The sequence below is a fragment of the Cariama cristata genome, unplaced genomic scaffold, assembly GCF_000690535.1.
Source record: "Cariama cristata isolate BGI_N322 unplaced genomic scaffold, ASM69053v1 scaffold35354, whole genome shotgun sequence".
NCBI classification, from domain to species: Eukaryota; Metazoa; Chordata; class Aves; order Cariamiformes; family Cariamidae; genus Cariama; species Cariama cristata.
Genome location: NW_009614127.1, coordinates 15,915 through 30,444, shown reverse-complemented (window position 1 = coordinate 30,444; position 14,530 = coordinate 15,915). Strand labels below are relative to the sequence as shown.

Here is a 14,530-nt window from a genome sequence, read left to right as displayed (position 1 = left end):
ATACAAGGCTCCCCAACTTTTTTTTTTTCTGAAAAAAACCCCAAACTATTCCCAGGCCTGTTTTTTCTCCCCCCCCCCCCCCTTCTTTCATATTCTCCCACTTGAGAAAAGAAGTGAGAAAGTATTTGGAAAAGGGGGATGTTTTTTATGAAACCTAGAAAAGACTTTATCCTCCCCCTTCCCAATAAAATAAGATTATTTTCTCCTGAAGACTACAAGAAGAGTATTTTTTTTACAAGCTCTCATTAGCATTGAGATCTGGCCCATCTCTTCAGCACTTTGTGCTCTGGCTCATGCAATGAGGTTGCCTTGTGTGACAGAAAAGAATCTTTCACTGGCATACAGTGTACTTTATTCCCTTCCCCATAGTCACCTAACAAGATGAGTTTGGTCAACAAGTGTCAACACTCTGACAGCCGTAAGGGCTGCTGGATCCCCAAGTTTGTGACCTTTCAGGTGCCATCTACAGCAGCTTCCAAGCTGTGCAGTGTGAGAGAGGGTGAGTTGCTCCCTCCGCAGCTCCTGCATCCCCCAGACCACAGCAGGATGGAGCCACCTCCCTCCCTGCCTGTTACGTGATTCTTCCCCTACCCATATGTGGGGCTGGGGTTTACAAGAAGCCTATATGAGGTGATTATTGTTACAAGGCCATTTTTAGTCCTTGTTGTCTATGTGCTGTGTTTAGTTCCCATTGGTCATTCCATTCTTGCCAAAAAAATCTGGCACATATTTATCTTTATAGCAGGGTTTTAGGAAAAAAAAAAAAAGATGAAAAAGAAGGCCTGCATGTATGATCAGGACCATTGTAGTAAGATGATACTAGAGAAAAGTGCTTGCAGTGAATTTTGGAATGCTAAGAACTTTTGGGAAATTCTGAGGATATCTAATAAATTCCTCTGTGTACACAGGTCCTGCTAACAGAGCTCTATTAGCTAAATTTAAATGTGCTGCAATATAACAGTGAGTGTCAAAGGCAAGACACAGGTCTATGGTGAGCCCCCGCAGTAGGTATAATAGTTGATTTTTATTTATTGTATGTAGTGGTAATTTCCATCTTGTGCTTCCATAATATACAAGATAAGATACAATGGTACATTTAAAATTAATTATAAAAGGAAATAAAGACTGCTAGAAAAGTTATTACAATAGTAATAACCTCTTTTCAGTAGTAATAACTGGTCTTCTCAGACATGCAGGAGTGAATTTTAAAAGGTTTTAAAGATCTACATGAACTTACAGTGGTGGTAGAGATTACAAAGCAAGTCTTATATTACAGTTTCCAATTAAAGAACTGTAGGTTATAAAAGTAGGTATTTCACTTGTTAATATCATTGTAGGACTATTTTATGACCATTTAAAATGCTCTTGTTCAGCATGTATGTGTACCTGTGGCTTCAGTGCGGGTTGCTTGGTAGCAGAGCATGACACATAGGGACTTCACCAGTTCAGCTGAGCATATAGGAGGGGCTGAAGAAAAAACGGATTTTTAATGGTGAGGTGTTCACTGAATGAGCAGTTGAATCGAAAGTGGAAGAGAAACAGATTTATTTTAAGAATTTGTGAGACAGGGATCCAAAAAACTCACTAAAATTAACACTACATCTCCCTCTATTGGATGTAAAATGAAATGAAACATACAAACAAAAAATCATTAGCCTACCTTACTTTCCAGCAGCCCACAAATTTCATATAGCCTTTTATATAGGAATGGCGACCAATTATAGTAATTTTTGAAGCCAAAATTAATTTCTTTATAAAAGCTAGAGTTGATCTAAATTTGAAATTACTGCTTTCTTAGGTGTCAGATTCAAGTGGATCCATGAAGGTGTCCATGGTTGCAGAGGAAAACCCCTTCTCCATGGCTATGCTTTTGTCTGAGGAGTGCTTCATTTTGGATAATGGTGCTGCAAGGAAGATCTTTGTGTGGAAAGGTAGGAGATCACTTCTATTGCAAATGCAGAAGCTACATGGACATATCTAAGGAGTCAACACAACACCCTTGGGGCACTAGCAGGATTTAATACTGGCTGGACATAGTACCCTGCATACAGTTCTCGGTGCAGTCAGTGGACAAGGATTGCTCACTTAGGTAAGGGCCTCAAGACAGAGTCCTGTCTAAGGATCCTGGCTTTTTTTGAGGTAGCTGTAAGCTTCAGTGCTTAAATGCTTATCTAAGTGGCAATTACAAAGCAAATGTAAAGAATTCTACAAGTTCTGTATATATTGTCATCAAATGCCTATCTTCTGGGACAAAATCTGGACACTGAAGGTTTGATAATGGGTAGATATTATATTTCCATACATTGCTCCACAGAGGTGTGAAATTGAAAGGTGAGTGTCCCAGGCGTCAACTAAAAGCATAAGCTTGCAAATACTCTGATGCTTCTTTTTTTCTTGTGAATATTTCTCTGGTGTATCATCAATGCTTGTAGGAGTGTCTGCAATTGCTTTTACTGAACATTTCCCAGGAGAACACTACTACTGGGCAATTAGGTCTGGACACCTTGTAGCTGATTGTTGTGGTGCTGCCATTGCATCCAGTACTGAGTATCTCCCCTTTTTTGTCTGAGGCAGTGTATTAATTATTCTGTGGCGTTTGCATTTCTTTTTACCATGTGCAATAGCAAATAATTAACTGATGCAATTGCCAAATGCTGAAGTCAGTCCAGGAAGCATTGCAAGCATTTTGCTTGAAAGCTTCATTTGCAGTTAGAGAAACATCCTTTAAAAGAGAGCATTTGGGGAGCATTGTGCTCAGATGGCCTAAGGTCTACCTGAACCCCTGATTCCTGGTTTTCACTCTGTACCTGACAGCTCCTAGAAGAACTAAGCCAATAGGATCAAGCATAAAATAAGGAAAATAGAGTTTAGGCCCTTTGAATGTGGCCCTATGTGCTCCTCTGTGCATCCTCACTTTGCTACTCGTGGTAACAATAACGTGTGGAAAAAACCCATTTAGTCTGCGAGTCTCACCCTTGCACTGGGAGGCTGCAGTTATCATCTCTGCAGGAAATCTTCAGACCACTAAGCTGAGGAGTGTGAATTACTTTGCTAATAGTCTCATTCAAAATGGAATACAATGAATAACTTATCACAGCATCTTATCAGACTAAGAGGTCTTTGGAGTGTAGTCATTGACAGCCAGCTGGGACACAGACCTGATAGACAATATCATGCCACAGAGACTTTCAGAGATGTCTAACGCTGGGCAAGGCTGAACAAGGAGCAATGGATGGGGAAGGGTGGTGGTAAATTGCACAGCCCAGCCGGACGAAATGGGAGTTTCTTCCGTTCCGGCTGCAGCGCTGCCTGAAGAAGTGAAGGCAGTTCTGGACAGCAGCTTTGTTGACCATGTTGCAGCCCAGAAAGGGAGGATTCAGAGAAAAGAGCCAAGGTGTTCTTGTACCTTGAACCAAGCAGATATTATGAACAGCATTTTTTTGACAGAAACACATACAGTAAGCAAAAAAGAATGCCTCTTTCTTTTATTATTATTTTTATTTTAACTGTTTTCGAAGCCACTGAGGTACTGTTTTGGCCATTCGATTTTGTGTGAATCTTCTTGTTCATGCTATGTCCAGCACTTGTGTTCAAGACTGAGGCAAGAGCAATGTCAAAGAGAACCTGGCTAAAGGACATCTTGTTTTTGCAGGATCTGTGGGCTCATTGCCCTTTCCCATGTATTGTTATCCTTCTGTTTTATCCAGGCAAAGATGCTAACCCACAAGAGAGAAAAGCTGCCATGAAGAATGCTGAACAATTCATACAGCAGATGAATTATCCTGCCAACACACAGGTGCGATGAGATGATACCAGGAAAGCATGAGCTCTGTTAAAGACTTTGTTTTTAAATCCACAAAAAAGAATTTTAAGGGCTTATAAGACATAAGGACAATATTTCACTAACATACAATTCAGACAACTTTCTGTTTGAGTAGCTGTGTCAGTTTTGTTTTCCTTCCATTTCATGTGTCTTGCTTCATTTCAGATTCAAGTCCTTCCTGAAGGAGGTGAAACGCCAATTTTCAAACAATTTTTCAAAGACTGGAAGGATAAAGATCAAAGCGATGGCTTTGGCAAAGTATATGTCACAGAGAGAGTGGCTAAAATTGAGCCCATTGAATTTGATGCTACCAAGTTACACGAGTCTCCACAAATGGCTGCCCAGCATAACATGGTAGATGACGGTTCAGGGAAAGTAGAGGTAATTTTTGTGTTATATTAAATTGTATCCCACCTACCTGATGTATTCTGTTACTTGTAATGGATAGGCTGCTACTGTTATGTTTTGCCATTTACACTGTTGTGTAGAGTAACACTACCTTCGTGGCAGTGTTACTTCTATGATCAGAAAATGTACTTTGAAGTAGAAAGTGAACCTCTTTGTCAGCTGTATGTTGGGTCATTTTTTTTGGTGCTTATGAAAGATGTTGTACCAGTCATCAGTAGAAATCAAACAGCAGAAATATTTCCCCTTCTACACAGTACCTTTTAAAGATATAATTTACATATGATCCTTGGCCTAAAGAAGAACTTTTAGCTTGAAATCTGGAATAGGAAGACTTGCTCTTGGAGTCAGAAATTCATTCTGTGTCTTTATGAATGTATCCAATCTGCTTTCTAGAGGAACCTTCTTTGTCTCTAGTGTGTCTCTCAGGTAGCCTGGATTTGGAGAGGAAAAGATGAGTGTACAGTCTTTCTAGATCTATCCATATCCCACTGCAGGGATATCTTTGGACTACACAGGGCTGGTTGGGCACTGCACCAACACAGCCTGTTGAATACAGGTCTGCATGTTGGGATTCTGGAAGAAAAAGAAGGGATAAATACCTACAGTCTCATTGGTGTATTTTCTAGATTTCTAACCTCATACTTGAGAAGGTCTATTGGCTTGAGCCAAAGCAGCTTAGATCTGAAGCATTTTTTGCTGTATAATTTTAGCAGTATGTTTTTGGAGAGCAGTTGTTAACTGGGCTGTAGTGAATCAAACAGGAAGAAATCTGCCTAACAGTGTGTTATCTGACTGCAGTGTGCCTCTCCCAAATGATAGGATAGTTCTATGATGAATCATAACATTGAGCCATTCATGTCATATTGTTACCTTAAGATGTTGAGAAAGTAAGTTCAACATAGCATTATGAGGTGATCATGTGGCATCAAGACAAAGAAAACTGTACTGCAATGGCTTGTTGATGGTCATTATTCATTCATTCAGTGGGCACAGGGTGTATCTATCTACTTCATGAAGAATCCTTCCTGGTTTTATTCCGTAACACTTGGGAACAGAAACAAAGGTCACTCAAGGGATGACACAGTAAATTGCTTCTTGAAGAGTCTCAGGATGAAGTTCAGCATTCTCCAGTGATTTGTTTCCCCAGATCTGGCGTGTGGAAAGCAGTGGCAGAGTTCCTGTGGGACCTGAGACATACGGACAGTTCTACGGTGGTGACTGCTACATTATCCTCTACACTTACCCTAAAGGGCAGATTATCTACACATGGTATGTTTGGTCGGCTTTGCACAGACATCCAGCATGTGGATATTATTTTATGCTGACTTTATGTCCTTTTGAGTAGAACCATGCGTAAATGCAAGGTTGTTTACTGTGCATTTGTCATGCAGTATAAGCTCTTGATCATTCTGAAACCAGACTTAACCATTGTCTTTCTTCTTGTCTTCCTTAGGCAAGGAGCCCATACTACAAAAGATGAACTGACTGCATCTGCATTTCTGACTGTTCAGCTGGATCAGTTATTGAATGGTCAGGCTGTGCAAGTTAGTGTCTTTTGGATAAAATTCAACAGAGCATGCAGTATATGCAATTTCAATGAGAACTGAAAGGAGGAGGTAGCATTTGAAGACTGGGAAGATCGAGTGCTCATAGTCTGTATTGAGACAAGCACCATGGGCTCCTTTTAAAGTCACCAGAGATTTCCCATTTGATTCATCCTTTCTGAATGTAGATGTCCAAAAGAACACAGATCTAACACAACCTAAAACTGCCTTTCCTTTCCTTCCACTTTCACTGTCTAAAAATTAGGTTTTAGTCCTGCCTAGTCTTGCAGGTCAGTGGAGACCAAATGATAAGATCCTTCCAGGGCAACTCACCCTGAAGCAGGTGTCTGACAGGGCGATAGCCCTGTGTGACCTCCCCTGTCCTCTTTGACTACGGAGGAAACTGTGATGTTTAGCCCAGACAAGACACCTGACTTTTAGAGGGCCAGAACTGAGAGATATGAAAGCCACGTGACAGCCAGAACGGAGAGAGAGAGCCTGCCAGAACTGTGAGACAGGGTCTGGTTTGTCCCTACCTTAGTGAGGAAAGTAACTTGGGTTTTCCCATCCTGTAGTGCTTGCAGCTCCATGAAAGCAGGATACACATCCTCACTTGCAGAAATGGGGTGTGCAAGGCAAGGTGCAGGACATTGGCAGCTAGAAGGTGTGAGGAGATAAGCTAGTCCTAGCATGACTAGGATGTCTGCTCTCCTTTCATCACTAATGAGGAGCGGTGGGTAGATGGAGAGGTGAGAGGTCTCCTCTTTTCCCAGAAAAGCTAGAGCTGTAAAATGGCACGGGACAGACAGAGATTTTCTAGGCAGTAGGAGATAATTCTGTGATTCCCATTTCTTAATTACTAAAGGGCTTCCCCCACCCACCAAGGTACAGTTAATTTAGATGGCAGAGCATACTTTTTAGCCATTAATCAGTTATGATTTATGATTGAAATTATATTAAGGAAGGATTAGAACACTTCTAGGTAATTACTGCTTGAAATATTCCTAACACATGTTCTATATTTGGACAGAGTCCGGCACAATATGGTCCTGCCTCATACCTAAGGCCAATACTAATGTTACAGTAATAATAATATTACTACTAAAAACTGCAATAATAATGTGCTTAAAAAGTCTTTTTATTAAAGCTGAAGGAGATCCATTTGATCTGCAATGGATGTGATACTTAAAAGTACTTTTAGCCTGCAATGAATCTAGGAATATATGTGTGTATATATATATGTATGTGTATATACACACATATGTATACATGCATGTGTGCATTTGTATGCATGTACATGGCTACCTAGAATATATTGTCTGTACTTACGGTCTGTATTAGCATGATTTGAAAGGGTTTACAGGTACTATTTGTGGTCACTAGGTGGCACTACAGGACAAGGCACTGTTAAAGTGCCGCTCCCCTGTTTGTTTTGCAGGAATACGTTTCCGCCAGCAGATTTTTTTCTTCTGGGTTTGTTTTTGGGGGGAATTTGGGGGTTTTTTGTCTGTTTTTTTTTGTTTGTTTGTTTTGTTTTGTTTTTTCCATTTGTAAAATCCTGCCGCAGTTTGGCACCTACAAGTATACATGTCCTAGGGTATCCCTACCAGGCAACTGTACCAGTCTGTCCAGCGGTGAGATAGGCAAAAGCACCAGCCCCTGCTCCCCACACCACCGGCTGCCCCACGCCTCGCCGGGCTGGGGCTCTCCACTTCTCCTCCTCTGCTGGCTACACAGCATGCCTCATTCCCTTTCTTTCCCTTTCTTTCCGGGAGTGAAAGGCAAGGAGTCGCAGCCCTCCACCTTGGTGGGTGGTACTGTTATAAAGGAAGACTAAACGGTTGTATACAAATAACTTTTATGATACATTAACCTAAAAATAGTCGTTCGTCATAACACAGTGGTTTTTTGAGATTGCAGTAACATCTTTTGCATCTGTAATGGAAGTTAATTTTTGTCATCCGCGTTACCCTCCGCAAGATAGATGTATGCTCATCTTTTTCATCCTCTTGCAGATAAAATACACATAGAAATAATGAACAGGATGAATAACTGTTCTCTTCTGCCAAAATATAGGGCTCCTAAACTTCCAAGATAGTTTTTCAGGGGAATTAAGTCACTCTACAAAACTCTATGAAATGACAGTTCTTTTGAAAAAGAGTAATTTTCTTATTACAGTAGATAGCAGCCATTTTAATCAGCCAAACATTATGTTAGAAGTTTGAATCTTGTCTTTGTGTCAGCATGATTGACAAAAAATCTCACAAATGCTCAAACTTTAATGTGTCTGGAACTATATTTTTAGATCTTCTCAGCTTGCCACTTCTCATTCGTGCTAACATACTTAGCATTATTGGCTAACATCCCCGATGCTATTCAACAAAGACCAAAAATAACTACATGTGTCCTTTTGTTTCTTTTATTGCATTTCTTTACGTATGTACAGATCCGAGTCAGCCAAGGCAAAGAGCCTGCACATTTACTGAGCTTGTTCAAAAACAAACCACTTATTGTCTACAAGGATGGCACATCCAAGAAGGAAGGTCAGAAACCTGCTCCACCCACACGACTCTTCCAAATCCGCAGGAACCTGGCAGCCATTACTAGGATTGCGGAGGTAAGGTCACCTGCTAAGTAAACCAACTATTCCCCATGGGAAATGGTATAGCTGCCACGAGCCTCTCCGACTAATCTTGTTGGGTAGTCACATCTGGTAGGAACGCAGAACTCCAAATCAAATCCACTGCTCTATGTGACCAACCCATCTAATAAATCAAAGAGAATATGCTGTAACTGGCTGCAACCCATCTACATCTTTCAGAGGAAACTATAAGAAAATGTGTAGCAAACAGTCAGCTGACAAAGAATAGACAAGAAATCAGCAACCCTTACGAGACAGTCTTTCCTACTTTATGAGATAGTCTTTCCTGCTACCAAACAGTCCTAAGTTCTGCCCTTCAAGTCAGTTCCCTGTCTCAAGTCAAGTTCTTCTCTAATTTATATCAGTATAAATCTAGGAGTAAATTGAAGGAAAAAAGCATAGCTGATTAATATCTATCTACACATTTTATATGAACATGCAAAATAGTGATCACATTATTTGAAAATATGAAGAATAAAACAATTTTTTTTTGATCTAGGTCGATGTTGACGCAGTGTCACTAAATTCTAATGATGTCTTTGTTCTGAAACTGCCAAACAACTCTGGCTACACCTGGGTAGGAAAAGGAGCAAACAAAGAAGAGGAACAAGGAGCTCAATACATTGCCAGCGTTCTTAAATGCCAGACTGCTAAGATTAATGAAGGCCAGGAACCCGGTTAGTATGAGGCCACATGGTTGCTAATAGGCACCTGAGAATACACAGCACTGCATGGAAATACAGCCTAAATGGTTTCTGAGATCATATATTTTGTAGGCAGAAGCATATGCTCGCTCTCTCACTTTGAAAACCCAACCTCACCTTACCATGGAGATCCATCCAGAACTGGCTGATGCACAAGCAGTGTGATGCCCTGGATGTCTGTAGAACAGCAGCAGGAGCTGCAGAGGAGTGTGGTCCTTTCTTTACCCTGAGCGCCTAGGAGGGGAGAAAGACATAGCGCATTGCTCTTTCTAGGTCTGCAAGTGATATTTTTATTGTTATTTTGACAAACTGCAGGAAGAACTGTAAGAAAATGCACTCATCTTTGAGACAGCAAGATATTGTTTGGGGATTCTTGAAACAGTATCTAACAAGCTAAAACATCAAATGTTAAATCCACCTCTGAATAAATTATATATTGTATATTTCAGAGGAATTCTGGAAAGCACTTGGAGGCAAAAAAAAATATCAGACTTCATCACGACTCTTGACAAAGGCTGAAGATCATCCCCCTCGCCTGTTTGGTTGTTCTAATAAGACTGGCAGATTTATTGTGAGTATATGAGGGATACTTTCTTCTCTGTTTAATTATATTGTTTCTGGTATATTTTGCCTTGGGAATCGGCAGACATTAAATGAATTTGGGGATCTGGCTTAGTTAGCTGTGCTTGGCAAGAGCTAGGGAGTTGACGTTTGGTGCTTTAAATCAATCCAAAAGCGAAGGACAGACAGAAGAATTAATTCTGCAGAAATTTGCACGCAGAGCCTGCTCCAGCCTGGGACTAGAGGCTTGCAGATGCAAAAAGATAAGGTGTTTGTCCAGCCAAAAGCAAACGTGTTCTTGCAGAGCATTGCCAGATTGCTATCATTTCACTGAGGTCAGTGCTTTGCCCCATACGTGTTTGATAGTGGTGATGAGGAAAAGACATTTCCCTTGCCAAAAATCCCTAGCAGTCTGAATTTTTCCATAGAGATTTAAGACATGTAATTATGCCTCTAAGGTACTGGCCTGTGTTCAAGGAGGCCGGGAGACCTATTTCCTTAGCAGAAATACCCAGAGCTGTGCACTGGGTATTAAGCCTGTGATTCAGGCTTAATTACTTATCGTATTTTGGGAGGGCAACACTGTGTCACTGTTTGGCAAGGATGCACTAATTTTTAGGTAGGGGACATAGTTGGCTGCCAGCTCTGCAGTCTCCTTAAGGCACAGCTCATTCATTTGGAGAGGGATAAAACAAATAGGACCCTTTAATAAGGACTTTAAAATCTTATGAGAGTAGTAAAGTATATTCTTCTAACAGGCTCCTAAAACACTCCTGTGAAATACAGTAATAGGAACCAACCTCTCTATAATAGTCTAGTGGGAGCTATGCACTTGTTTGGTTTTTGTTTTAAATTCCCTCCAAGTTCTGTGAAATCCCCTCTTTCCTGTAGCATTTCTCTAATAACAGAATCACCACCATTGGAGCTCACCAGAAGAGGTAGGTCAGATCACTCTGACCTTCTAGCCGCCATAACACAGGGTTGGGCGAAGGAATGTCTTTAGCACCATCTGCTTACCATCACTTTAGCACTCATACATGACCAAGCATCGCCAAACACTGGACAGTCCTTTAAAAGCAGAGGGATGGCCACTAGATACATTATTCTCTCTCCTTCTTATACAGAATAAGATTAAACTGCTTTCCTATCTGCCTGCACATCCATGGAAGAAGGAAGCAGTCTGTCTTGCCTTTGGGGACCAATCGTTGATGGCTCAGTTGACGGTGATGTCCCACTGTCAAGTGACTGGGAAGTTTGCTTGGGTGTGTCTTTCATCACTGGGCTCACCCACTGCAAACCAAAGCAGTTTCCTTTCCTTATTAATGAATGTAAGCTGCATGAATATAGCAGCTGATAGCAGCCAATTGATTTAGTTTGCTTGGTACAAGGTGCTCTATGGAAACTTCCCTGTCTCTTCCTTCTGGCAGGCCTCGATCCCAATCTAACAATAGTCACAATTACAATGTAAACCTCTGCCTCGCTTGAGGATATCCTAGCCATTCTGACAAACTGAGAGCTGATTTTATAGGACATGCAATTATATGTTTTGTTCCTTTCAGTGAAATACCCTTGACACATTCATCAAATCAGTTTAGGGCTTGACCCTTTAGGAGCAAAAAGAATTGCACAATAGTTTCTGGAGTTAGCCTTTTAAAAATATCTTTGGTCTGTGCAAAATCAGAGTATCTTGATAAATCATTAAAAAAAAAAAAAAAACAAACAACAAAACATAATATCCCTTTTAGATTGAGGAGGTCCCAGGTGAATTCACTCAGGATGATTTGGCTGAAGATGATGTCATGTTGCTGGATGCTTGGGAGCAGGTAAGCTGTGTACGTGACCACTGCTTTTGTGGTAACAAGGATAATATATTCTTAACCACTTAGATCATAAGATGAGAGGAAAAATCATCTTTGTGAGAACGGAAGAGGTTTTGTTTTCTTTAAATTATACCAGAAGGAGCTATATTTTTTGAGCTATATGATGTGCTAGTGTGAACATACATGATTGAATTTCCAAGCATAATGTGAGACCGTGGTGGGCACTTCCCATTAAAACCAATGGAGGCTGCAAGAGTATAAGCCCTGGCAGTGTTCTGAAAGGCTCTCAATAATGTTCTTGAGTTTATCAATAAAATTTATTGATTTTAAAAAAGACAGTTATTGCATAAAAGGTATTCAGAAGCCACAAAATCCACATAGCAGCAGCACCTACAAAAAGTCTTACTAGAGAAGGGGACAAACACTAGACCCTTACACAGATTTCTTCAGAAGAACTGGGTGAAGAGTGACAGAAACAATCTCCATCATTCTCCCAGGTTCACTGAAAACTGAAAATGTTGAGGCCTTTTTGGATGACAGGCAAACTCACTGCAGGTGCGGAGGGCACATCTGTTTCTCATAGTACATTCTCTCTACTCTTCCTCTCCCCTTGGAGGGAAAGGGGGAGGAGGCTACAGATCCCACGCTTTAGTTGTCTTCTTCAGCCTAACCCTTAAGGAAAAAAAAGGCTGACGTTTTTGGAAATGAGAAGGAACATCCAAGGTCCATGGGGGAAGGAGTGATGGGGGAAGGTGAGTGGAAGAGCTGGATGGAAAGTGGTTGGGGCATACTGACTCAGGTAAGAAGTCCAGGATGTGTAACTGGTTTTCAAAAGGATCCTTGACAGAAAAAAAAAAAAAGTGTGGGGACTGCAGATCAAAGCTCTGGTGTTTGGGTTGGTTATTCAGTGGGTTATCTAGCAGTTACCCTGGGTAGCATTGATCACAGGGCAGAAGCGTTGATGCGCACGCAGAGCTCAAACCAGAGACAGCTCCTGTTCAGCGTTTCTGCGTGTACCTAAAGAGTATTTTCCTTGGCAAACTGTAAAAGATATAATGGGAAAAGTAATTAGAGTTCCTTTCATCAGAGTCCATAAATTTCTGGCCTTCCAGTGTCAAGAGAGCAGTGAGATTTCAGAGGATAGAACTACAGTTTCTCACAAGGGAAAAAAAAAATCATGGATTGTGAGATTGTTTGTGAGAGCCGTGTACCTCTGCAGTCTTTTCATAGTGTATATTCTTTCTCTTGGTGGAATCAACTATTTTGTACTTCACCTGCTGTACACAACATACTTATAACAACATGGGAGCTGTATCTTCGTCTCCTCTCTTTGCAGGTTTTTGTCTGGATTGGGAAGGATGCTAATGAAACTGAGCAACAGGAATCTGTTAAATCTGGTAAATCAAATCAATTTGGCAGAAATCTGAATGAAGTAGCATCAATATTACTTAAAGAAGTGAAAAAATTATCAGAAGAAATCTAGTTACGTTTACAGTGTTTAAAAGGGTTATTAGCTTATTAGGATTTAATCCTGGAGAAGATTATTTTCTCCTTTAAATGTGCATTAAAACTCCTTGTATCTTTCTTATCTGTAAGTTTAAGAAGGGTAAAATTAATCAAGATAGCATTACTAGGCTGCAGAGCTTTTTAAAGAATATATAGGAGAGCTCCATGAAAAGAAACTGCACAGAAAAGAGAATTTAAAAGGCGATCCCTTCTTAGCTGTACCCTATGCTAATGTATATAGCCAAAGGAATGCCAACAAAGCCTCAAGTCCTTATGCTGCCACCCTTCACTGACTTAAATTTGGAGAAGGAGATTCCAATTGCAGAACAAATCAAGACAACTCAGGTGGAGCACACCTCCTTGAAAAATTGCATGTCATCTCTGGTGTGATTTCACATAGCTGAGCTGTTCTGACAAAGTTTGTGCTAAAAATGCTTGCAGATATTTCCCTGGAGCAGCTAGGGTTACCTAGCCGTGTTTCCGATATGTACTGATGTCACATTGAGATGTCAAGGGGAACTATACTGGCTTTTACGTAGGGAAATTGGGAATGAAGCTTGTGCATCTGCACAGCACCAGCAAATTCTTTCTCCTGTTCAAGAGCCAAAACCCAGCTGTACGGCAACAAACTGATCAGAGCAACAATCCCTCTGTTTTAACCTTGTGGAAAATTCCTTCACTGGCAGCTGGGAGAAATCAGATCATTTCATTGCCTTTGAAATAATTTAATGGAATACCGTATTATAGTAGCCCTGGGTTCTTTCACTAGGGCTTTTAATGTATTTTTATACCAAAGGAATGACCTAATATATGACGTTTCACTTCCTCTCTGTTTTTAGCCAAACGCTATATTGAAACAGATCCTTCAGGCAGAGATAAGGGGACCCCCATTGTAATCATGAAGCAGGGGCACGAACCTCCGACATTCACAGGCTGGTTCCTGGCTTGGGACTCCAACAAATGGAAGAACTGATCTATCCAAGGAGGCTCCAGCTTCAAGCCAAAGAATGATCAGAACCCAGCTACTTTCTAGTATTTTTAAGCATAAGCTTATGCAACAATATGATGCATTTGTTGTTACGCTTTCCCGAGCTTTGATGTATTTCTGTGAATAACCTAGAAATTCTTAGCACTGGAAAGGATAAATAATTGTAAACTGGTCACATGGGGTGAGTGGGGCTTTTCTTGTACTAAATATGGAAAGTGCTACCAATACTTTGTTTAATCTATTGATTCCTCAAACAGAAGCTGTGGATCAGTTTATTTTAATGTGCTAAGATGGGCCAAATTCTGCATTCACTTAAAAATCCAAACTAATGCCACAGAAATTCCTATAGAATAAGGTCAGCATAATATTGTGCAGAATTTGGCCTGCTAAAGGACCAAGTCTACATCTCTTGGAAGGGTAACACTGGACCTGATTTACTTACTAGGCCAAAATATTGCCACACTCACTCATGTAAAATTTCAGATGATGCCTGATCCAGGGTGGGAACTGTGTCTTCCAGAGGGTCAATAGTGAT

The 14,530-nt window shown here is 40.7% G+C and overlaps 1 protein-coding gene across 1 annotated transcript in view; it reads left to right on the top strand.

The window, feature by feature from the left end:
- SCIN (scinderin) overlaps positions 1 to 14,106 on the top strand; it is a gene marked incomplete at its 5' end in the record, with an annotated part of 14,967 nt that extends 861 nt beyond the window's left edge. Inside the window, 11 exons of the mRNA XM_009699294.1 lie at positions 1,799 to 1,931; positions 3,708 to 3,796; positions 3,989 to 4,204; positions 5,379 to 5,500; positions 5,685 to 5,775; positions 8,222 to 8,392; positions 8,916 to 9,093; positions 9,570 to 9,691; positions 11,427 to 11,504; positions 12,838 to 12,898; positions 13,847 to 14,106. Of these exons, the coding sequence (XP_009697596.1) occupies positions 1,799 to 1,931; positions 3,708 to 3,796; positions 3,989 to 4,204; positions 5,379 to 5,500; positions 5,685 to 5,775; positions 8,222 to 8,392; positions 8,916 to 9,093; positions 9,570 to 9,691; positions 11,427 to 11,504; positions 12,838 to 12,898; positions 13,847 to 13,980 (1,395 nt within the window). The remainder of the gene's footprint in view (positions 1 to 1,798; positions 1,932 to 3,707; positions 3,797 to 3,988; positions 4,205 to 5,378; positions 5,501 to 5,684; positions 5,776 to 8,221; positions 8,393 to 8,915; positions 9,094 to 9,569; positions 9,692 to 11,426; positions 11,505 to 12,837; positions 12,899 to 13,846) is intronic.
- Between the last annotated feature and the right edge of the window lie 424 nt (positions 14,107 to 14,530).